The 22,988-nt window shown below is 34.8% G+C and overlaps 2 protein-coding genes across 4 annotated transcripts; one reads left to right on the top strand and one right to left on the bottom strand.

The window, feature by feature from the left end:
* The first annotated feature begins 420 nt into the window (after nucleotides 1-420).
* On the top strand, nucleotides 421-4,213 carry LOC113539651 (uncharacterized G-patch domain protein DDB_G0278987). Of its 2 annotated transcripts, none has more exons than XM_053226917.1 (6): nucleotides 421-619; nucleotides 812-850; nucleotides 1,046-1,143; nucleotides 2,411-2,533; nucleotides 2,613-2,665; nucleotides 3,367-4,213. In XM_053226917.1, exons 2-6 carry the CDS (start codon nucleotides 834-836, stop codon nucleotides 3,700-3,702), a joined length of 627 nt encoding a protein of 208 aa, XP_053082892.1. In that variant the 5' UTR covers nucleotides 421-619; nucleotides 812-833; the 3' UTR covers nucleotides 3,703-4,213. The 2 variants fall into 2 exon arrangements, with proteins under 2 accessions (XP_053082892.1, XP_026791404.1); XM_026935603.3 differs by having other exon boundaries at nucleotides 423-619; nucleotides 828-850.
* Nucleotides 4,214-10,194: 5,981 nt separating this feature from the next.
* csf1a (colony stimulating factor 1a (macrophage)) lies at nucleotides 10,195-20,577 on the bottom strand. 2 transcript variants are annotated; one of them, XM_026935269.3, is made up of 10 exons: nucleotides 20,486-20,577; nucleotides 20,270-20,379; nucleotides 18,022-18,135; nucleotides 17,716-17,778; nucleotides 14,570-14,740; nucleotides 13,072-13,261; nucleotides 12,209-12,910; nucleotides 11,586-11,770; nucleotides 11,376-11,429; nucleotides 10,195-10,798 (listed from the first exon to the last, which is right to left on the bottom strand). In XM_026935269.3, exons 2-9 carry the CDS (start codon nucleotides 20,300-20,302, stop codon nucleotides 11,388-11,390), a joined length of 1,500 nt encoding a protein of 499 aa, XP_026791070.3. In that variant the 5' UTR covers nucleotides 20,303-20,379; nucleotides 20,486-20,577; the 3' UTR covers nucleotides 10,195-10,798; nucleotides 11,376-11,387. The 2 variants fall into 2 exon arrangements, with proteins under 2 accessions (XP_026791070.3, XP_026791071.3); XM_026935270.3 differs by having other exon boundaries at nucleotides 20,509-20,568.
* Nucleotides 20,578-22,988: the final 2,411 nt, after the last annotated feature.

Genomic DNA, 22,988 nt, shown 5'->3' with positions numbered 1-22,988 from the left:
AAAAAAAATCAAAAAAGCAATATATTTGTTAGCAAACTTAATCTGCACACCCAACACATTAATTCAGATTTGTTGGTGATTTGTGTTAATGTGAGATCTGGGTACTGTTAGTGATATATGTACTTTGGTTTTCATCTAATCTAATAAATGTACTTTCATTGCATTATAATATCTGGTCCCAATATATTTTAATGTATTTTTTTTTAGAGAAATCATTCGTTTCAACTTAAATCCAGAATGATAGATATCCCTTATTAGATGTTTTATTAGACTGTATATTATATGCTAATTCTGTAATTCTATATTATTTAATTTCACATTATATATATATATATATATATATATATATATATATATATGTATATATGCAGATACATGTAGAAAACATGTGACTGATGAGAGCATTCAGGAGGGAGGAAGCCCCTCTATATAGTGAAGTGTTTTTCACTGTTAACTGCCAGAATGCCTTGCCACAAGTTTCCACTGACCTGAATTGCGCATCTATACCCATGCTAAAGCAAATGCATTTTTTTAAAGGAAAAACACAAAAAAAAGCTTTTTAGAACATTTTCCAAAAGGTTCTTCAAATGTTGCTTGGAAAATTTCTGAAGACAGCATGGTGAGTATTTACAATGGAGGTAAAGCTGACGATAAAATAAAATATTTATATTTGCATTTGTTAGTTTGTCTAAAAAGATTAGAAAATGAATATTATATATTTAGTTATATTATTTTGTCTATTGTTTTGTTAAGAATTTTTAAATTTTAAAATGTTACATGCATGTGATTTTCTACCATGTGATTTTAACAGTCTGACTTTTAATTAGGCAACAATGCAGGACCATATTAAGTAAGTAAAATAATGTCAAACGTTTAATAAATCATTAATGAATAGTAGCTGTTTAAGTAAAGAGCACTGTGATTTAGAGGTGCATAATAATTATCAGTAATGTATTTAATAGTAATGATCATTATTCATCATTATTCACCGCCTGATTGTGGAGTGTATGCTAAACACTTTGTGTGGTTTTGGATTTTTGTTTAGTTTCAGCGCATTACTGTATTGTGTCATTTGTCTCCTTATCATCATAACTATTCTTCTACTGATCATATTGCTCAAGAAGTACTGCAAAAAGTGCAGTGGTGAGTAAAGAACATTAACTCAACGCTTGTAATAATTTGAACATGACTGATAAAATACTGACAAGTTCTTGCTTTTTGCGACATTATAATGCTGATATTAATTCAGAACTGTATTATCCCTTGCATACGGTTTGAATAAACCTGACGTATTAGGAGGTTTACGAGCAGTAAAAAACATCTAATTATCACATATAAATAAATGTTAACCTGAAACTCATGTACTTTCCTAACATATATATACAGTATATATACACAGTGAGGTCTAAAAGTCTGGGATCATACTGGAAGCTGCAGTCAAAATCAGGGATTCTTTTTCCATTTAAAACTGGAAATAAACAGAAAGTTTTAGAATTGAATAAATAAATAAATAACAAGGAAAGGAAGAGTGTCGTAATACAAAATTCGAAGAAGGAGAAGGCCCACTGGGACGGGGAAGGATTAATGGTGCTGAAACTATATTGGCTAAAAAAGCACATCTTCTCTGGGATTTTTATTACATTTATACATTTTCATTAATGTTTATTTAAACATTTATTTATTTATTTATTTATTTATTTATTAGTCCTACACTTAGTGCCCCACCGCCCCAGTGCCTACCTTGTGTGCCCCTCCTCAACACTACTGGAAAGGAAATATTTAATATCAAAATTTTTAAATCCAGAAAGGAAACATATTCAATTTCTGGGTCACTTTTTAAATGCAAGCAAATTGATGATGCTGATCTTTTGTACAAATGTTAACTCTTTTCTTTCCTTTAGTCTTATCCCTTTCACTGAAGCACTGGAAGGCAAGATTATATTTAATCTAACTGTTTAAACCATTTTATCAATTGATGATGATAATATAATCTGTAATGAAAAAAAAATGTATTAAATTAGAAAAGAATGCAAAATAGAAGCATTTTCTTTAGTCGTCTCAGACTTCTGGACCGTACTGTATATATTTTTTCACATATATTATTCATGAAGTGTTCTTAAACATGGTACTGAGATAGTTTTAAACAAGTAATATTTGTTAGTGTATAATATAGTGGCTAATTGTTGAAATAAAGAGTTAGTCACACGTTTAATATTTATTGATTAGATAATTTTTGATGCAAAATAGAAGGCGGGCTCACAAAATACACAATGCATATGGGCCAGTAACACTATAAAGAGTATGCAAGGGTTAAAGAGGTAAGAGTTGTATGTAAGTGTTAACTATATGAAAATATAATGAAATAGAATCAAATAAAAAGCTGATGATTTGAACTCTTGCTTCTTTTCAGCAAAAACGCCTGAATCAAACATTGAAGGAGGCACTTTTCGCATGAGTGATCTCAAACGTAACTCAGAGCATGATAGTCCTGATAAAGACACCGTCAATCATTCAAACAATTTACAAAACTACAGTAAGGACAACTCTTATTCTTATTCAACTGTCCAGTTTACCTGATTCTGCACTTACCCATCCTTTATTTTGTCTTAAAGCTGCATGCAGTGATGATTCGTCCTCTACTAGTTCCGAGAGCTTGTGTCATTCGGTATGTATTTATTATTATTATTATTATTATTATTATTGTTATTATTATTATTATTATTATTATTATCATTAGTAGTAGTATTTAAATATTCAGTTGATTTGCTGTGATCTGTGTACTCTTTCTTTAATTAACTACATGGAAAAAAGTCTAAAAAGTCTTTTATTGATTTTTTTTATATATATATTCTCAATTACAACTTGACGTATATATAATTAGTGTCACATACTGCAAAAATATTTGATCCTAGCAAGTGAAAATATCTTGAATATGAGCAAATAGAGCTCATATTTCTTATTATGAGATGACTATAAATTAAATATAATATGATGTATATTATAATATTATAATATTAAATATAATGTTATGTATAGCCTATTTTTAGATGCTTTTGCACATTTCAAGCTTTGCATTTTCTTACTCTGCTGATGGATAATTTTGCTTCTTTCTAGAATTAAATGCTTAAAATTAGAAAAATGATCAGCTAACAGACAAGATTATTTTTTGAAATTAGTAAAAAATGTTAAGAAATAGGTTTAATAGGTTTCATATGTTTGGATTACTGTAACCTTATACTAGGAAATACTAGATATCTTTGACTATATTCTAGATATTTTCATATTTTTGTCATTTTTGCAATGCAATATAAATCTAAAAATATAAAATCACGAGCTATATGTCATGTATGCCCATTTCTCTTTCAGTATGGAGATAAACCCAACGACAACAACCAGCAATATATGAGTCTGAAAACCCCCCTTCAAGGTGCATACTATGAAAATATTTCTGAAGGAAAATCCACCAGTGCACTAGATTATGAAAACAAGAAGCCAAAGAAAAACCGAGACTATGTAAACGTAGAACAACAGAATATGCCTTTAACTAGGGGCAGAAAAAGCAAAAGTGAGAGGCATCAAGAAGACCAGGATGAGAGTCAAACCAGCAGTGAGAGCAGCAGCGACGAGAGCGACGACGATTCTGTAAATTACAGCACGATTGTCTTTAAAGAAGCCACAAATACAGTCCAGAGAGAGCACTGAAGCTGGTTTTCTGCTCCAAAAAGCTTTTAATAATAGTTCAGTAGCTTTTTTTTCCCCTTGTTTACTGCATTCTGTCAATGTTGCAATCAATAATCATATACTAGCTCAATCATGACTTAACAGCATGCTCTAAAATGACTGCTTTTATTTTCAGTCCTGGTTTTTTTGTCAGGTGCTTTTGTATATGAGGTACAGTATAATGTGAATTTTCACCATATATGGGAAAAGAGACCTAATTTTAGGTACAAGGTCTGAGAATCATGTTTTTGATCTGACAAATGTAGTCTGTGGTACTGATTATTATCATAATATCCTGTTAGGAAGGAACCGCCGTGTGCAGCTAAGCAACGTGGCAAGATAAAAGGCTTCTTTTCTTCTCTTCTTCGTTTCTGTATTTCTGTGTGCTAGTAACTAGTCTATTTCATACGCTCTGAGTTTTTTGTACGCAAACATTACAATTTTATTCAGTCAAGCTTGTTATTGCTATAAAATGCTGAACTTGTACACTACACTGATATGGCTGACCTGCTTAATGTTTTAACAAAATATGTACTGGTTTAGTTTCAGTTATTTTGAAGGGTAGTGTATTGGAGTTTTCTATGTAAAGGTACATTTGGATTATTTTGGAGTTTTGATTTGGGGTTTAATCTTAGTATGTTTTTAGACTTTTCTTGTCAGCGGCCTCATGTTTAATTTCTGATCATACTGAATACTTCATATAAAAAATATCTTCCAATATTTTTATATAATAGCTTTATAGAATTTTATTAGCAGTAATTACTAATCTAGTTTTGTTTAACTATATATATATATATATATATATATATATATATATATATATATGTATATATATATATATATATATATATATATATATATATATATATATATATATATATAGTTAATATATATATATATATATATATATATACATATATATACATATATACACATACAGTACTGTGTACCCTATTTTTTTTAGTACAAACTTTGTTATAGATTTTTATTTTATGACTTCTACATTATTGATTCAGTCCAAAAACATTTTAGATTTCCAAACATTACTCTTCCAGCACAAAATTAAATGTTACAGAAATATGTTTGTGTGTCAGTAAAGAAAGCAGAAGATTACATAAGAGACACTTTTCAGACAAAAAAAAACATAATGAAGGCTGCTGGGTTTTACTGCAAAAATAAGAAACGAGTGTGACAGTCCAAGTCTCCAGAAGAACTGTAGCTGCTTCTGCAAGATGCTCAGTAACACTTCCAGCTCATTTCCTTATAAAACTGCACTAATTGTGTCTGAGACTACTATTTTTTTTAAGTGAAGGATCATCACACCAATTATTGGCTTTGTTTCATTTATTACTGTTTACTGCTCTTTATAGTATTTTTTTATGTAGAAGCATAAATATATACAGCATTGTATATATAGTATAGATATTTTTAACTATATCATTCTGCACAAAAATCTTAGGCACTCTATATTATTTTGAATACAAAGTTTTTCTTCTACATTATTGTATTAGTAAAAAGAAGACGTTTAGATTTGCAAATATTATGTATACATTTTTTTTCTTTTTTTTTATTAAATTTTAACTGTATATCGGTAACGAGCACATTACATAATAGACAAAAAAATAGAAGCTTTTTTTTCATACAAAAAAAAATAGAAGCAAGTGTGACAGTCGGAGTTTTCCGAAGAACCAAGATGCTTAGACAAAATTACCAGTCGATATTCTCATAAAACTGTAGAAAGTGTGTATGAGACTACCAATGTACTTTTAAAGGCAAGGAGTTGTCATGACAAAGATTGACTTTGTTTAGTTTATTACTGTTTACTGCTCTTTATAGTAGATTTGTTTATGTAGAAAATGGTTAATTTCATTACATTTGAAGGAATCTTTCTTTACAGCATTTCTTTACATGAACCATACGGAGAAACTATTCTGTTTATCTATCGCAGCATGTGAAATACGACTGTGTCAAAGCAGCATGAGAAAAAAAGGAGCTCTACCATCCTCTTATCGTTTTGGCTTGCCTTGTAGATGTTTTTTTTGTTGTTGCAGTAGACCACATGTTAGCTCAGGAGGCCAGAGAAATACTGCTGCTAGATAATGAAATTCTCTCAGTTCTTTTTTTTTTTTTTTTTTAAGAAATATACTAGTTTATATACGTATATGTTAATTATTTTACTGGGTTGGACCATTTGCTGGATACGTTCTACATTACCCTGTGACTGGGGATTCTCATGTACATTTGCATTTGGCAGATAGCTTTATCCAGAACAACTTTCAAAGTAAAACAAAATCCAAGCAAGCAAATGCATCAAGTTTATACTGTAATGTGTTCTGAATCAGGATTATATCCATATTATCCATGTAAATGTACCCAAGATACCCTAAAACCCCTCCCAATACATTGTGGCGTATGCTTCATAACTGCCAAAATCGGCACCTTTAAGGAAATTTATGTTTTTTTACATTACACAAATAGTAACAATAGATACATGAAATGACCAGGTGTAAATGTGGTTAGTCCAACTAAGAATGATCTCCAATCACCTGCCATTTTCTTTTATGTATTTGAACAGTATACCCTGAAATTGCACATGTGTTAAACAGCTAAGAACATGGCACCTTTTGTTTAAACTCATCCAATTTTTAGGTGAGCAAATGTATTGTTCCAGATCTTGTAACAGTCTTAAAGTAAATTAAAGTAAAAACTACTTAATACTGACGTCACCAAACTGTTACATTCTTCTTTTGTGAATCTTTTCAAGGCTTCTTTCTGTACTTGTTTGTTTTGGGGGTTTCTCCCTTCAGTCTCCTCTTCAGGACGTGAAATGCATGCTTAACTAGGTTAAGGTCTGGTGATTGACTTGGTCAGTCTAAAACCTTCCACTTTTTCCCCCTGATAATTCTCTTTAATTCGGCAGACAGAATGTTTCTGTAGGCTTTTGAATTCATTCTGCTGCTATCATCATGAGTTACATCATGAATAAAGATTATTGAGCCCTTTCCAGAAGCAGCCATGCAAGCCCAAGCCATGACACTACCTCCACCGTGCTTGACTGATGTGCGCGTATGTTTTGGATCATGAGCAGATCCTTTCTTTCTCCACACTTTGGTCTTTCTATCACTTTGGTAGAGGTTAATCTTGGTTCCCAAACCTTTGTGGCTCATCTCTGTAGTTTTTTGTGAATTCCAATCTGGCTTTTTGCTTCTTACTGCTGATGAGTGATTTGCATCTTGTGGTATGGCCTGTATATTTCTGTATTCTGAATCTTCTTCAAACGGTGGATTATAATACTTTCATCCCTGCCTAATGGAGGATGTTGGTGATGTCACTGACTGTTGTTTTGGGGTTTTTCTTCACAGCTCTCACAATGTTTCTGTTATCAACTGCTGTTGTTTTCTATGGCTGACCTGTTCCATGTCTGGTTGTTAGTATACCAATGGTTTCTTTCTTTTTCAGAACATTCCAAATTGTTGCATTGGCTATGCCCAATGCTTGTGCAGTGTCTCTGATCTCCCTTTTCCCTCTTTTCTCAGCTTCAAAATGGCTTGCTTTTCTCTTATAGACATCTCTCTGGTCTTCATGTTGGTTTATCCTTTTGAACAACAAATGCAGTCTTCACAGGTGAAACCCAGGGCTCAAACCAAGAGTAGACATTCAGAGCTATTAATTCTTTAAATAATCAATCTAACAGGGCAATATTTCAATATTTTTGTCCCAATATTTTCCTGATATTTTTGATCATTTGAAAAATGGGTGGGTTCAAACAAAGGTGCCAATGTTCTAAGTTGTTTATCACATGTAGATGTAAATATCAGGAAAATATCAGAAATTATGATCTATCATCTCATATCATATCTTTTGATCTCAAACCCAGATGTCTTCAGTGTATAGCAAAATCAAACGTCTTTGCAAAATAAAAAACTTTTGGAGGGGATTGTATAACCTATCCACCTCAAGTTTTGATGTGTTGTGCATTCTGAGATGCTTTTCTGTTCAACACAGTTGTAAAGAGTGATTATTTGAGTTACTATAGACTTCCTGTCAGCTCAAACCAATCTGGTCATTATCCTCTGATCTCTCTCAACAACAAGGCGTTTCAGCCTGCAGAACCTCCGCTCACAGGATGTGTTTTGTTTTTTTTGCACGATTCTGTGTAAACTCTAGAGACTGTTGTGTGTGAAAATCCCAAGAGATCAATAGTTTCTGAAATTCTCAAACCAGCCCATCTGGTACCAACAATCATGCCACGGGTAAAGTCACAGAGATCACCATTCTGTGTACACTTGCACATTCATACTGGTATCTAATCAGCCAATCATATCGGAGCAGTGCAATGCAAAAAAATAAAAAAAAATTATGCAGATACAGGTCAAGGGTTTCAGTTAATGTTCACAAGTGTCATTAAATGATCTCTGTGACTTTGATTGTGGCATGGATGTTGGTACCAGAAGGACTGATTTGAGTATTTCATAAACTTGAGTGTGCAACAGTTCCGTGGGCGGAAACTTGTTGATAAGAGAGATAAGAGGAAAATGGCCAGATGGGTTCAAACTGCCAGGAAGAATACAGAAACTCAAGTAATCACTCTTTACAAACGTGGTGAGCATAAAAGCATTTCAGCATGCACAAAACATCGAACCTTGTGGCAGATGGGCTACAACAGCAGAAGACCACATCAGGTTCCACTCCTTTCAGCCAAGAACAGGAATCAGAGGCTATCATAGGCACAGGCTCATTGAAACTGGATAGCTGAAGATTAAAAAAAAAATCACCTGGCCTTTTTCCAATCTTCAAGTTTCACTATTTTTTTTCTTTAAGTTTTTAGTGTTTTTTCTTTCTTCTTTAGTTTTACTAATATTCAGAGCAAGTTATTCTTGTGGCCCCAGGCAGACAGGTCAAGAATTTCCCTCTAGGCAGACTCATCAATGTTGGTTATAAGTCTAATCACTGTGGTGTCATTCACAAACTTGATGATATTATAGCTACACAGTCATGGGTGAACAGACTGTACAGCAGAGGGCTGATGCATCAGCCCTGGGGAATTCCCATGCTTACTGTCAGTGTGGATGATATCCTGTTGCCAATCTGTCCGGGGTCTGTTAGACAGAAAGTCTAAGTTGCAGTTCAGCTGCAGATGGAACTGTACAGACACAGGATATTTATGCTTGGACACCAGTTTAGAACAGCTTTGGAACAGCTGCTGAACTGTAGCCAATAAGCAACACCCTGTCTTCCTGTGTTTTTCTTGTCCAGATGTGTCAGGGCCGAGTGCAGAGAGACTGAGTCATCTACTGAGCAGATGTGGAAAACTGAAACTGAAAGTATTGGGGATATTGCTGTGTATGAATGACTAACGAGACCAAATTTCCCACTTCATCACAACAGATGTGAGAGCAATGGGGCAACAATCATTCAGGGTGGTTGTGATTTTGGTACTTTTTGATGAGCCTTAAATGCATATAATGTTTCATGAGTTTCTTAGAACATTGGTAAAATAGATGTTGGTATACAGTATACCCAAAATCGACTATATACAGGGTTGCCAATAAAGTACTGTAAAAACAAACAAACAAAAAATATACAGTAAACAACTGTCTACATATTTACAGTAAAGTACTATAATATCTCATGTAGTATAAAACACATGAATCAAAATCACTGATTCAATGCAATTGTTTAAATCAATGTAAGTTTGTTATGCTAGTTGTGGCGGCTCAGTGGTTGAGGATTTGTGTCCCAGGTTCAAATCCCAGCACTGACAAACTGCCATGGTTGGGTTCTTGAGCAAGACCTTTAACCTTCAGCTCAGCTGTATCTTGCATCAATTGTAGGTTGCATTTCTTTTTAAAATGTCAGCCAAATGAACAAATGGACTGGATTATGTGTTATTTTACACTAAAATATTACAGTAATGTATTATAAATATGCTTACAGTTACTTATTGTACATTTTTACAGTACTTTATTGGCAACCTTTTTGCCAGTAAATTACAGTATAATTTACAGATAGTTTTTTTTCTTACAGTGTAGATACATGGAGATAAATGGGACTTTGTTACCCCATTGTGGTTTCCCATCATATTTGAACAAGTCATGCCTTATGCGTAACATTTACTTCCACCTTCAGTCTGCTGGTTAGACAGTGAGAAATCAGAATGTGGAAAGAAGAGATGATGATGAACAAATCTTTGATGTTTCTCTGTTATACCATTTAAATGGTGCATTTAATAGACAGCATGATGAGGTGTGAGCTTAGTGTGCCAAGGAGCTTCCAGTATAATATCATGGCAATGTGCTTATGCTTGTTAACAAGTCTATATGACATTTGAAATACTTTTGACTGTATAGAAGTGATGAATTTTCATATTAGTGTGCACTGAAATTAAGTTCTTTTAACAGCTGGGTCCTTTGTACTATATGACATCTTGATAAACTCAGTAGTAAACAGATACATCAAATAAACAAGAGACTGAATTGCTTAGTTAAAAGCAGGTGATCATTTTATTATATTTTTGTGGTTGATACATTTTTGGTCAAATCACCAGATTCATGTCTAACTGTATTCAGCAGAAAGCCTTTAACACAATCTCTTGATATGAAATAATCAACAGTAACCATATTTTATTTTGAACATTCTGCAATGTATGTAAAGGTAGAAAAAAAAAAAAAAACATTTTAAACACAGGTAAATTGTCCTTCACAACAAGATTTGTGCATATTTCAGATAAATAAATTTAAAGTAATAATATAATATAATATAATATAATATAATATAATATAATATACAGCATTTTTTATTTTTGCCTGTCCCAGCCCACTATAACTTTAATAATTAAAATACTTCAAAATATGACTTTTGCTTTGTACGTGTTTGTGTGTGTGTGTGTGTGTTCGTTTTTAACATCTCATGCTTGAAACATCCTTTAACATTAGTCATGCATTATCATTCATGAAAAATGTACATTTTACTCTTCCACAAAATTCACTCAACGCTGTTACACGAACACACTCACCCCTATGAAATTTTTGGAATATTTGGAATATTGTTCAACAAGATGTTGCATCATCCAAATTTCCTGAAGATCAAAAGACAGAAAACTATTTAGTTCTATCATTCTTTTTCTTTATTTTTAATAATACTGTAATAGTGACTGATGAGGTGACTTTGAACCCTGTTATATATATATATATATATATATATATATATATATATATATATATATATATATATATATATATATATAATATAAGTCATTAGAATGTATTTAATGTTAGCATTAAATGTTAGCATGGATTCTGGTTAATTTACTTGTATTTGCTAAACAGAACTTCTACCCTGTTACTCATTTACGAGCAAAATGCAACCATTGTTAGCAAGGAAACCTAAATTGCCTGAGATGAGGGGTTATGCTTTTTCATAGATTCAGTGCTGAAAGAGTTACAAGCACTCCAATCATGGAATCACTCTAATGCAAACCAGTGAATATTTTTTTCCCAAGAGGATTGTTAGCATCCATTTATTAATTGGGCTGTTTGTCACATTAGCAGGTAAAGAGAGAGAGAGAGAGAGAGCGAGAGAGAGAGAAAACAGAGAATATTTCATGATTTTTGTAAAATACTTTATATAAAGAAGGAGTATATGTAGCAACCCACCACTTGTTTCCTTCAAAAATGTATGGTCCTGTCTTCTTTTTGTAGATCCTTGATCTTTGAACAAACAAACAAACAAAAAAAAAGCCATTAAAATACTGAAATAAGGTTCAGAATGAATTACTGTACAAATCTTTGCCAAAATAACATTGCGTTTCCATTCCACTTCATTTGTAAATACACCACAAAACAAGCAGAAAAGTGAAATCTCACCCGTTGCTGCTTGCAGTAGAACAGGACAGTGATGAACAGTAGTAATAAGCACACAGATGTAATCAGGAACGTTGTGTACAGAGAGCTGTGGATAAGTTGGTACTCTTTTTCCACCGAGTGTCTCTTTACACGATCTCTGGGTCTCTGCTCTGATCTGTCTTCAGTGACTGTTTGACATCTGGAATCTGAGAAAGACCAAGAGGTTTAATCTATATGATAGAGTGCAACTCTATCAGAAAGGGCTCCAATCTTTAGAAAGCTAAGGAATGCTTTTTACCTGTTGACTAAGATTCCACTAAGTGTAGGAGGATATGTCATGTTCAGTTGTATATTTTGTGTTTTAACCATGCAGTCTTACAAAAAACTGCTTATAGGTTCTATGTAGAACCCTACATAGAGGTTTTCCCTTTCAGAAAAAGTTTCAATAGAACCTCGAACCTAGAAGTATGAAGCTAAGAACCCCAACTATCTAAGGATGAACCCATTTCAAAGAGTGTAGGTTTAACCTAACTCATGTTGATCTGAAGAATATCTGCACCTAATGTGCATGTAACTGACCACTTAGATAGGCTTGCAGTGTTTTATATATATGTTTATAAAGACACATGCTAAAAAAACTTCACCTTTGCAGTCTGGTTCGTTGCTGATGATTTTAAACACATTCCCTGGTAAGGACTTGGCCTTGTGAAGATGCATCTGGAGGTGCGTAGGACTGTTCTGTTCAACATGTTCAACAGGAGGGTTTTCTGTTTCTCCAGGTGTGATCTCTAGAGGTTTGACCATCTTATTCTTCTTAAGTCCTACGGTTTCAGTAATCCACCTCTGGAGCAGTTTGGAGAAGGAATCAGACAGCATTCCTTGCTCTCTGGTATCTAAAGACCTCTTGGCAAGTACTAGCACTGGGTTGCTATCAGAAATTAGTGGTGTGTTTATTTTTTCAGAGGGCTGTGATGTTGCTGATTGGAGAGGAGCTCTTGTTGGTATGCTTGGTAATTCACTTGATGATGCAATGGGCGAGGATGTAACTGATTGTGGCTCACTCCTCATCGGTACAGAAGAATCACTGCTGTTATCCATCAAATTTCGAGTGGTGAAAGTAATGAAGTTTGTAGAAGTTTGTGAAATTGCAGAAATCTGATTTTGAGTTGAGTTTGGTGCTTCATCTTTAACTGCAGGGTCAGGTGCACTAGATGCTTCATTCTTGTTCCTGAAGATGTATGCTCCTGATTGGGTGTGGAGAGATGAAGGTGATGCAGTTGGAATAGATCTGGTGAACATAAATGCCTTCATAGGGTCAGGGCAAGAGCACTGGCACTCTGGGGTACCTAAAACCAAACATAAAGACTGTGTAATGTAATTATAGGCAATGTTATAGGAAATAATACAAAATCCCATGTGTTTATTTATTTCATCTGATGTCATAAACGAGCACAATGCAACGTGTCTACCAATCAAGTATTTTGATCGTTTTGCTTATCCAGGTTACCTGTCGCTTGGGGGTAAAGTGCAGTGGTGGATTCTGGAACATTATTTGCATACTCATCCTCACAATTCCAATTTACAGGTTTGTCACTTGTACTCATCAGCCTTTTGTACATTTGAAATACCTCCTCTGTTTTTTGTAGACCCTCCCTGGGCAAAGACGTGTACAGTCTTGCAAACTTCACTGGATTTTCCTGAGTAGAGTACAAAAGAGCAATGCAGTTATGAGTGTCACTTAAAGATAATAAATACAGAGCTTTACAAGCTTGCTTGGACCCCATGCTTAAGGACATACACATGGAATCTGGAAAGGTACCAAATGCTCTGTTCACATCTATGGCCTGACCTATCTGTCCTCAAAGGTTATTTAGCCACCATCTTTTTGTGAAACATTTTGGCAAATAGCCCTATGTGAATATCTCCAGTTATTACAAGTCATATTGAAAATGAAAGATACATGAGAGAAACACAAACATTTATAAAGGTTTATTCCAATTAGAGTCAGCCAACATTAAGACTGCTTTCCCTCAATTTTGAAGCGAAGTTTATGTAACACTTCAGTTAAGCAATAGATTTTTATTCTCATAATGTGGCATTATAGCACTTGAATTTGTAGTTCAGTGAACTTCTGGTATGTCAGAGTCACGTAAAGGTTATACTGTGTTAATGCACCACAATTACAAAGTTATATATATTAAATCCAAACCAAAATTAATATGAGCTTGGTTTTGATGACTCTGATAGATCATGAATACTCTGAGCCACAACATCAAACCACATTCAGCCCAGAAAGTGCCATAATTCAGGAAGTGTCATAACAATCTTATATCCACAAAAGTCACTTGACTTAGGTTATGTCAACGTTCGTTAAAATGCGATGCATTCACAGAGTTCATTCATTCAACCTTAGTAGCTGCCTGGTCATGGCTGCGGTGGTTAGGCTACTAGTTTGTTTACATTTTGAGAAATATAATGCACTCAGTTTGTCAGAGAATATCATGGGCAGGTATAAACAAAAACTAATAACTGTGCAAGCTGGATAAAAAAACTAGATTCCTGCTCACATCACTAGTTATGAACAGACCAGTTATGAATTGGAATAATGTAGTGTCAATTCAGTTTTATTCATATAGCTCTTTTAACAATAGACAATACCCTAAAGCAGCTTCACAGAACTCCAGATGTAGATGTATACTGTATTTACTATAGATCCCTAATTAGCAAGTCAGAGGTAACACTGGCAAGGAAAAAAAAAATCTCTGATATGACATGAAGAAGAAAGTTAGGTAAGATTAGCAGGATATGTGATATAACAAAACTAAACTTTTCTTATTACTTCATATGTTTTCATAAACATTTTCACATTTGTTGATTATTTAAATATCTTGATATTTCCTATTAATTTACCAGAGGCAGTTTCACAAATCTCAGTGATCCTCTTAATGAAATTTATATTAAGACTTTTATCTTGCAATGAAATATTCATAAAGGATCAATATTACCTCAATCTCTTCATTGATAGGAGGGATGCATTTCTGGGAATAAATGTGGTAGATCAGGTCCTTTAGTGAGCTTGTATAGCGATAGTTATCAGAACCCTTTTCATATGTGAAGTGTGTGTTCAAAAGGTCCAGGATGTGAGGGAATGCTGCTTTAATGTGACAGACCTCGCTCTGCAAAGATAAAATAAGAACATGCAAGAGATTTTATTATTTCTTACTCACTGCCTTTTAATGTCCAGCAATCTGCTGTATTAAAGGTTAAAAAAAATCTTTAAATCCATCTTTTTACTATGCCATTTAATACAGATTTTCAGGATTTCCACTATGAAATTTCCTTCTAGAGTCAAACAGTAATGCTTGTAACACTTTGCATATATTGCATGTCATTCCTTTCAAATACTACATTTTTAGACTTTAAAAAAGGGTTTGGAAAGAGCAGATTTGAAGTATTGGGATTGGTTTCAAGTATGGCAAGGATGGCAACCCTCTCAAACTGACCAAATAAACAAACAAACAAACAAAAAAAAAGCATTGTCAGCAGTGAATGAGGCATTAATGTACCAAAGGTGCTTGTGGCAAGATATGGAAAAGAAGGTTTGAATTTTCCCCCAAAAGTGTTTATGCTGATGCTTTTGCAGTCTAAGGCAAATCGAAATTTACATATGTAGCCAGGAACACATGACTAAGGGGAGGACCACCAGTGCGGTTACCTTTACAAGTACTGGCCTATTTCTGTGTGCTTGTCTCCTTGTTGAGTATTAATAGCAAAGTCTTCAACTTCAATTATAACTTTATAGACTATAAAAGGACCCTGCTATGTCATGTTTGTCCACTATTCTTATCCAAATGGGTGACCACGGTGGCTTGGCGTTCCTCCACCCAGAACCACGGTTATATACAGAACCATAGTTATATTCTGTTGTTCTTCCTTCAGAAAGGTTCCTTCAGAGGATATCAAAGTTAAGGGGGTAATAATGCATCATCATAGTGCATATTACCAGACAATAACAGACAGCACTCCTAAATAGCGCTGCTACCATGACTGGTTGAGGATAAGAATTGCTCAAAATGCTGATCCTGCTCTCTATTGAGGATAAGAATTGCTCAAATTCCGATGTCGTTTTTCCTGTTGAGGATAAATTTTGCTACTACAGCTCACATGGGGTCCAATGAAGCACTATTCAATCTGTACAATTTGGCAAATGAAGACACTGAGCTCCATGTTACTGCTTTGCAAATGTCCAAAAATAAAAAAAAATTTATAATATGCATCAAATGGCATTTGATAGAAGAATGTCCTTCTTCACTTGCATTCAAGCATGTCTGTGCATCACTTTTTATACCCCATGTGCTAATCTGTCTTGTGCGAGAGGAGCTCTTTTATGGTTCTCCCCAAAGCACATAAATAGCCGGTTAGTGACCTATCACATAAAGTTTGAAGGCTCTATGTGCACACATAGCTGACTTGAGCGCATTTTCTGCAACAGCAGGTAAGTTGATAGGTTTATTAATATGCTCTGCACCAACGTCTTTGCCAGAAATGCTGGGTTTAGCCACAGTATGACATGTTTGACCTCCAGTCCCCAAATCAAAGACTGTGTGCGGACAGTGGAGGAAATTCACCAACTTCTTTATCTGTTGTGATGGCCAGCAAAAAAAGTCAGAATATGGCCTACAGACAATGCTGCCACATACCATACCCAGAAAGAGATCTTTCAAGCTAACTCTGCAAAAAACAATGTTCCTCGTGCAAGCAAAGGGGTTCATGCATTGATGCATTGGAGCATGATCACTGATAAGAGTGTGTATAACTCCTTTAATCATGCCAGTCTCCTGAAGTCATTCACAAGGGGCAAGTTCATAATTTCGGTTTCTATTGTATGTTCCACTGTGCCATAGTGACCCATGGAACTGGGACATCAGGTCCAGTCTGAAGGGTAGTAGGCACAGAGAATAACACTGACAAGATGTGGAACCATGGTATATTCAGCCATAATGTTCTATTGGAATATACCATAAAGTAATACATTATCATTTTAATATTTGAATAATCATAAGGCTGATTTGCACCATCACATTAGAACTACATCTGCACTGTACCATTGTGCATGTCTTATTCAAAGCATGTTTATTATACTGTAAATTCTGAAATTGGAAAACATTTCCCGACATGAAGAGGAACTGAATGACTGTAATATATTCAGCCAGAATCTGACTATCATCATACTGATTTCATTGTCTGTTGGATGTTCTGCAGTGTCTTTCAAAGCAACGATAGCAACAGAAATCAGATAGCTGTAGTTTTGGCTAGTCATGGACCAGTCATGGATTGGTCTGATAGGTAGGCAGCTCTTGAGACAGAAGATGTGCATCTGTTCACTTCTACTGTTTGCTGTATGCATGGCTTGGATACAGTGGGGTCCAAAATTCTAAGACCACACTGAAAATCTGGGATTTTTTTGTCATTTAAAATTGGAAATAAGCATATGTTACAATTTTGAAATATTTAAAACAAAGAAAGTAAATGTTCAATATCTTCAATATTTAATATTCAAGATTGTGCACTATTTCTGGGTCTCTACTTAAATGTAAGCAAATGTGTGAGATTGTTAACTGCTTTGTACAAAAGGTCAGCTTTTCCTCATGCATATTCTCTTCTATTGAAGCATGTGTTTGGATGACACTCTGATGGGTTTGATCTAAAATAGATCATAAGGTTTTGCACAAACTTGTGGAGTCCGTGCCTGCTCGAGTGCACACTGTCGTTAAAGCAAAAAAGGGGATGTACCAAATGCTAAGAAAATTTCAAAGATTCTACTTTTCACTCAAGTTGTTCTCAGTAATATAATTTGTAATGAAAATTGTTGTATTCACTTAGAAAAGAATGCAAAATAGAAGCATTTTCACTAGTGCTCTCAGACTTTTGGACCCCACTGTATATACAGGGTTTAAAGTAACCACCAGGCAAGTGACAGCTCCCCGTGCAAAGAGCCCAGTGGTTACCATAAAACCCTGTATACATGGGCACTACATTTTAGACAAGTGATTTGTGAAAGGCTTATGTCAAAAATGTACTGAGATTTTAGTCTTTAAACTCAGTTAGAAGCAAAGGATATAGAAGCTAAAGATGAACAAGACATGCATACCAGGTTCTGGTGTTCAGTGAAACTATACGTTATAGAGCAGCCATTTTGGACTTGGTTTATAATCTGAAATTGAAAAATAAGAACAGATATTTAAATGAGTTTAAATTACTGGCTGTAGCACACATTCTCAGTTTCTCACAAGGTCAGTATTCTAGACACATATTAAGCTTAGATACACACTCATTTAATTACGAATCATCCATTTTTAATTACATACTATTTTTACATTAGGAAATAAATGTTGTTCCTTATAGATATATGATGTTATAAAATTGCCTCAAAATTAAGATTATATAAAAGCCTTACCAGTTTTCTTAAAGTCAGGAGATGTTCCTCAGTCACAGAATGTCCACATGGACCAGGTACTGCACCAGAGACCAAGTGCAAGCACAGGACAAGGCAGGAGCACAGATGCCTTATCTTCAGACACATATAAAACAGTCACATGTGGATGCATTGGCACTTTAACTGCCTTTTATTTTTGTATATACAGATTGCATAAATTGCTTCAGTCAATGATTTAAGGTCTGTTTGCTACTTGTTTGCTACTATAGCTACTTTCAGCAGAACATGGTGAATACTGGAAACTTTCAGAGTCCAAAAAGCCAAAGCACTCTTTTAAAAGACTTTTAAAAAAAATGCATCATTTAAAATATATATTTTTTACATATCTCATTGCAATCTGTTATTATATTGTAAATCAGCATTATATATATAAAACGTCTGGTAGGACAACACAATACCAGTTTGTCAAACCAACACACCACCATAACCACTGGTAGTCTCAATATCCTGAATGCTAAACAAACTATCATCAAAACAATATCATGCCTTTGGATGTTTACAGTATATTATCCCGATTTTGCTATATTTGACTGCTTGCTTTTTTTTTTTTACTGTGATTGTGGAGTATACCTAATGGTCATGAAAATGCCAAGAATGCTCCTGTAACAGCCTCCACTCTTTTGGGAAGGCTTTCCACTAGATTTTGGGATGTGGCTGTGGGAATTTGTGCTTATTCAGCCACAAAAGCATTAGTGACGCTTTCCAATTCATCCCAAAGGTGTTCGGTGGGGTTGAGGTCAGGGTTCTGTGCAGACCACTCGAGTTCTTCTACTCCAACCTTGGCAAAGCATGTCTCCATTGGCCTCACTTTGTGCTCAGGGGCAATGTCATGCTGGAACATGTTTGGGATAGTTCCACTGAAAGGTAAAGCTACTGCAAAGCTACAGCATACAAAGACATTCTATACAATTGTGTGCTTCCAATTTTGTGGCAACAGTTTTGGGAAGGCCCATATACTGTATGGGTGTAATGGTCAGGTGTCCACAAACTTTTGTTCATATAGTGTATAACTGCACAACCTCATATCCTCATATAACCTTATTCTTGCTCTTGCAGCAAATAGGGGTCTTTGGCTGTTTAAAAACATTCTGCATTGTGGAGTCTTTCTGGTCCACAGGTCCTGACCTGGAGCGTTTATCTGATATGCACTTCAGGATCTGTGTCTTAATTGTACTGTCTGAGATACCTTCTGTAGACTAGGAAGTTTAATGGACTTTTGCTTCTACTGCAGGTGTAATTCTGGCCAAAGATCCTCAGCATTTACATTTCATTGTTGTTAGGTTATTGTTATAAGCTGCTTTTATATATTTATAATATATATTTTGCAATTATAGCCTACTGTTCTTCTTTGAATAAGGTAGAGGCATTATGTTCTATTGGAATATACCATAAAGTAATGCATTATCATTTTAATATTTGAATAATCATAAGGCTGATTTGCACCATCACATTAGAACTACATCTGCACTGTACCATTGTGCATGTCTTATTCAAAGCATGTTTTATTATACTGTAAATTCTGAAATTGGAAAACATTTCCCAACATGAAGGGGAACTGAATGACTGTAATAGGTTTCATTTACTGGACTGTTGCATAAAATCGTAACCCATGCCAAGAATGAGTCCCATGTTTATTGGTCAAGTTTTTCAGACCACATTCTTCTCTGGTTCTTGGTGTAGTGGTTATTTCAGTTTAGTATACTTAAACAGAAGAATGTGTGGGCTGAACACAAGTTCTGAGAGTTCTGAGAGCGAAATACCAGTGAATGTTTGCTTGTTCTAACCTTTAACTTTGCATCCTGCATCTCTCTCTCTCTCTCATATCTTATGTTTAGTAAAAATGATCCCCTTCTTTAAAAACAGTCCATTCTGTCTAAATTAAAATTCATTTGAATTTGGTGAAGAATTAGTTAATTGTAGATGAAATTACTTACATGAATCAGTTTAATAGATGCTAGAAGTGCATGTCATAATCTTTCCATCTTAAGCTTTCCCTTTTAAGAACATTCACAGATTTGTATTGCATTGTCAGAGAATTTGGGATTTTTTTTTTTTAATTTATAACATATAACAGTCCTGAGTGAAGAGCCAAATATTCATTCAATATTTAAGGAGAGGAACATTAAATTACACAGAGCAACATTTTCTAAAACTTTTCTGGTCCAACATATATAACACACCATTATAGAGTAAAGTTTCAAACACTTACCTTGGCCTTGTGGGCTGTTGTGTGTGTGTTCATCTGGCTGGCTTAGGCAAGGAGAAATGAGCAAAGTCCACATTTAGATGCATTGGAGTTCCTTTGCATTTCTTCTTTGTCTGGGAGAAAAAAGAGCAAGTCATGGTTAGGATCCTTGCAGCTAAAAAGAAATTTACTTCAGTTATTTAGTAGGTCTAAACAATCTTATAAATTTTGTATGCATACTCAGTCAAAGAGTGCATCTTCACCTGACAGGACGAGTGTGTGAAAAGGCTTGTGCTCCCTACAGCACTAGTAAACTGTGCGCAGCAGTAAACTGAGTCCCTCCCACCCTCCTCATTTCTTGACATCATGTATTTTACAAGAAATCATCCTCTGCAGGAACCTTTCATTAATAGATAACCTTGAGTTATTCTTTCTCTCTAGGAATTAGCTCTGAAGTGACGAAGCAAAAATCAATGCAAATCTTTGGGAGACTCAGAGTACCACAGATGTGAAAAAAAAAAAATCACACTGCAGGAACAATATTACTTTCTTTTTAATGCATATTTGTAACAAAGAGAGCACTGGAGAGCAGCACTGATGCAATAAAAGAGATTTATTCAGAATGTTTTTCAGAAATATCATTGTGCATGGGTGGGTTCAGGGGACAGGGAAAAATAGTAAACTTAAGCAAATCTATATTACCTATATTATATGACCATAAAGAACAAAAAAACATTCTTATATTTCCAGAAGGAAAGGAGACTACAGGAAAGAGGGGTACAGGGACTGGACCAAAGTCATAGGCAGCAACCTGATACTGACAGGGAGGAAGGGAACAAAGCCTAAAGTCACTAAAACAGACAGAAGAAGGGAAGCCATGACTGACTCTTAGTACTAAGATCCCAAATAATGCATGCTAATTTGAGTGTGCAAGGGCATAAATTGTGCATGCATGCAGTGGGCGTGTTGCGGGTGATTTAACAAATAATTAAGTGCGGATGGCAGGACACCATGCACACACATTCACTACTAAGGGCAATTTAGCACCTGCATGCATGGTTTCAGACAGTGAAACCTTGAGTTGAGAAAATAAAGAGTATTGCATAAGGACACACAGATATTGAATAGGGGATATGTCATATCTCTCTGGAAAAAGCCGAATACCACTGGCGCAGCTCATAACAAGGGTCAGTTACCAGCAGGACTTCCTGTAAGGGAAGGGTCTCTGACACAAACACACAAAAATTCACAAAAGAATTTGGAATAATTGACTCATCCTTTTCCACAAGAGCGAATCATTGTTCCAACACTGTTGCAAGAGGAAGAAAGACCACTCCTAACAAGTCATGTGCTTATTAGTGTAAAAGACTTCAGAGCTAGATGATTTAATCCCATATCTATTCACATGATTCTAAACATCAACTCGCTTAACATTGGTAATTCCTTTGATTGCTCTGCTGAAACAAGCTGAATTGCAGCTTTGTAGCAATTAGGCAGGCAGTTACATGATATTTATCCAGTTGAGGAATGGGGTCCTAGTAGTAGTCACTTTTTTCAGCTGAGATTAGAGTGATGTGTTTATTATTAGACCTGCTGTACAAGATCCTTATGAGATGGTTTATTCAGCAAATTAGGGGTTTTTATGGGGGTTTTTTACATGCACTTAGCTGGAAATCAGAGAATATGGATGGAAACTGAGCAAAGGTGGTTAAAATTGTTGTGTAATAAGTTCCAATACAACATTATACATTATTCAGCACTTGGGTTTTAGCACTTTGTAACAGTCAGTAAGTTTTCAAACAAGGGAGAGTCTTCAGGACAGAGTTGTGGGTGCTGGCCGGTTTCTCTGTATCATGACAAGCTGCACTTTTTAGGTTTTAGTAACCTCAAGAGAGAGGAAAAAAAAGACAAGTCAGTGAGTGAACGGCTGTTTAACAGGATTCGACTTTTCTCACGGACATTCCATGACATTAAAATGTAGCAATGAAGTTATAAACAGTTAAAAAGCATGAAGTGGCATTCATTAATGAATAAACATTTGATAATGTTAGCAAATTGCCGTGGTACAAGTGAAATAACACACTTCATACCTTGCTGTTATATGAATGTTATTATGTGTCAGCTATTTGTAACTGGCAGAGGTAATAGAGTTCCTTTAGGTTTTATAACATGGGAAAGTCTTCACCGCAGAGGACAGATTTTGGTAACATGACAAACTGCATTTTTCTTTTTGTCTTATTAAAGTCAAGCGAGATAAAAAAAAAGAGAGAAAGTGTCTGGAGAGGGAACGAATGTTTATAACTGCTTTAACATTAGTGATAACAGGAATTTGCTAATAATAATAATTAATAATAATAATAATAATAAACAATAATTTGTTTGACAATAGGAACTTGTTTTGCAGGTATTCCATAACATTAAGTGTAATTGTAAATGGGAAAAATGTACAACGTGTCATTGTTTAATAAATTAAAATATGTCATTGTTGATAAATTGCTGTGGAATAGGAGGAATAAAACATTTCTGGATGTATTGGATGTACCACAACTTCGGGTAACAGTAACTCCACATTGGGCCACATCACACCAAGTCAAGTCAAGTCAAGTCAAGTGGAGTTTGTCATTTCAACCATATACAGCCAGTTAGTACATAGTGAAACGAAACAACGTTTATCCAATACCAAGGTGCTACATAAGACAAACACAGAACAACACAGAACTACAAGGGACTACATAAATTTTTA

This window comes from Pangasianodon hypophthalmus, chromosome 20, assembly GCF_027358585.1.
Source record: "Pangasianodon hypophthalmus isolate fPanHyp1 chromosome 20, fPanHyp1.pri, whole genome shotgun sequence".
Lineage (NCBI taxonomy): Eukaryota > Metazoa > Chordata > Actinopteri > Siluriformes > Pangasiidae > Pangasianodon > Pangasianodon hypophthalmus.
Note: the sequence above shows the minus strand (reverse complement) of the source record. Positions and strands in the feature narration are given on the sequence as shown.

Bases quoted from the DNA above. Each gene is read 5' to 3' on its own strand.
- csf1a (XM_026935269.3), bottom strand. From the start codon at position 20,302: ATGAACACACACACAACAGCCCACAAGGCCAAG. The intron at 18,136-20,269 runs GTAAGTGTTTGA...ATGTGTCTGAAG, and splicing joins CAACAGCCCACAAGGCCAAG to ATAAGGCATCTGTGCTCCTG. The intron at 11,771-12,208 runs GTGAAGTTTTTT...GGTCTTTCTCAG, and splicing joins CAACGAACCAGACTGCAAAG to ATTCCAGATGTCAAACAGTC.
- LOC113539651 (XM_026935603.3), top strand. The intron at 851-1,045 runs GTAAGTAAAATA...ATTTTTGTTTAG, and splicing joins ACAATGCAGGACCATATTAA to TTTCAGCGCATTACTGTATT. The intron at 2,666-3,366 runs GTATGTATTTAT...TTTCTCTTTCAG, and splicing joins CCGAGAGCTTGTGTCATTCG to TATGGAGATAAACCCAACGA.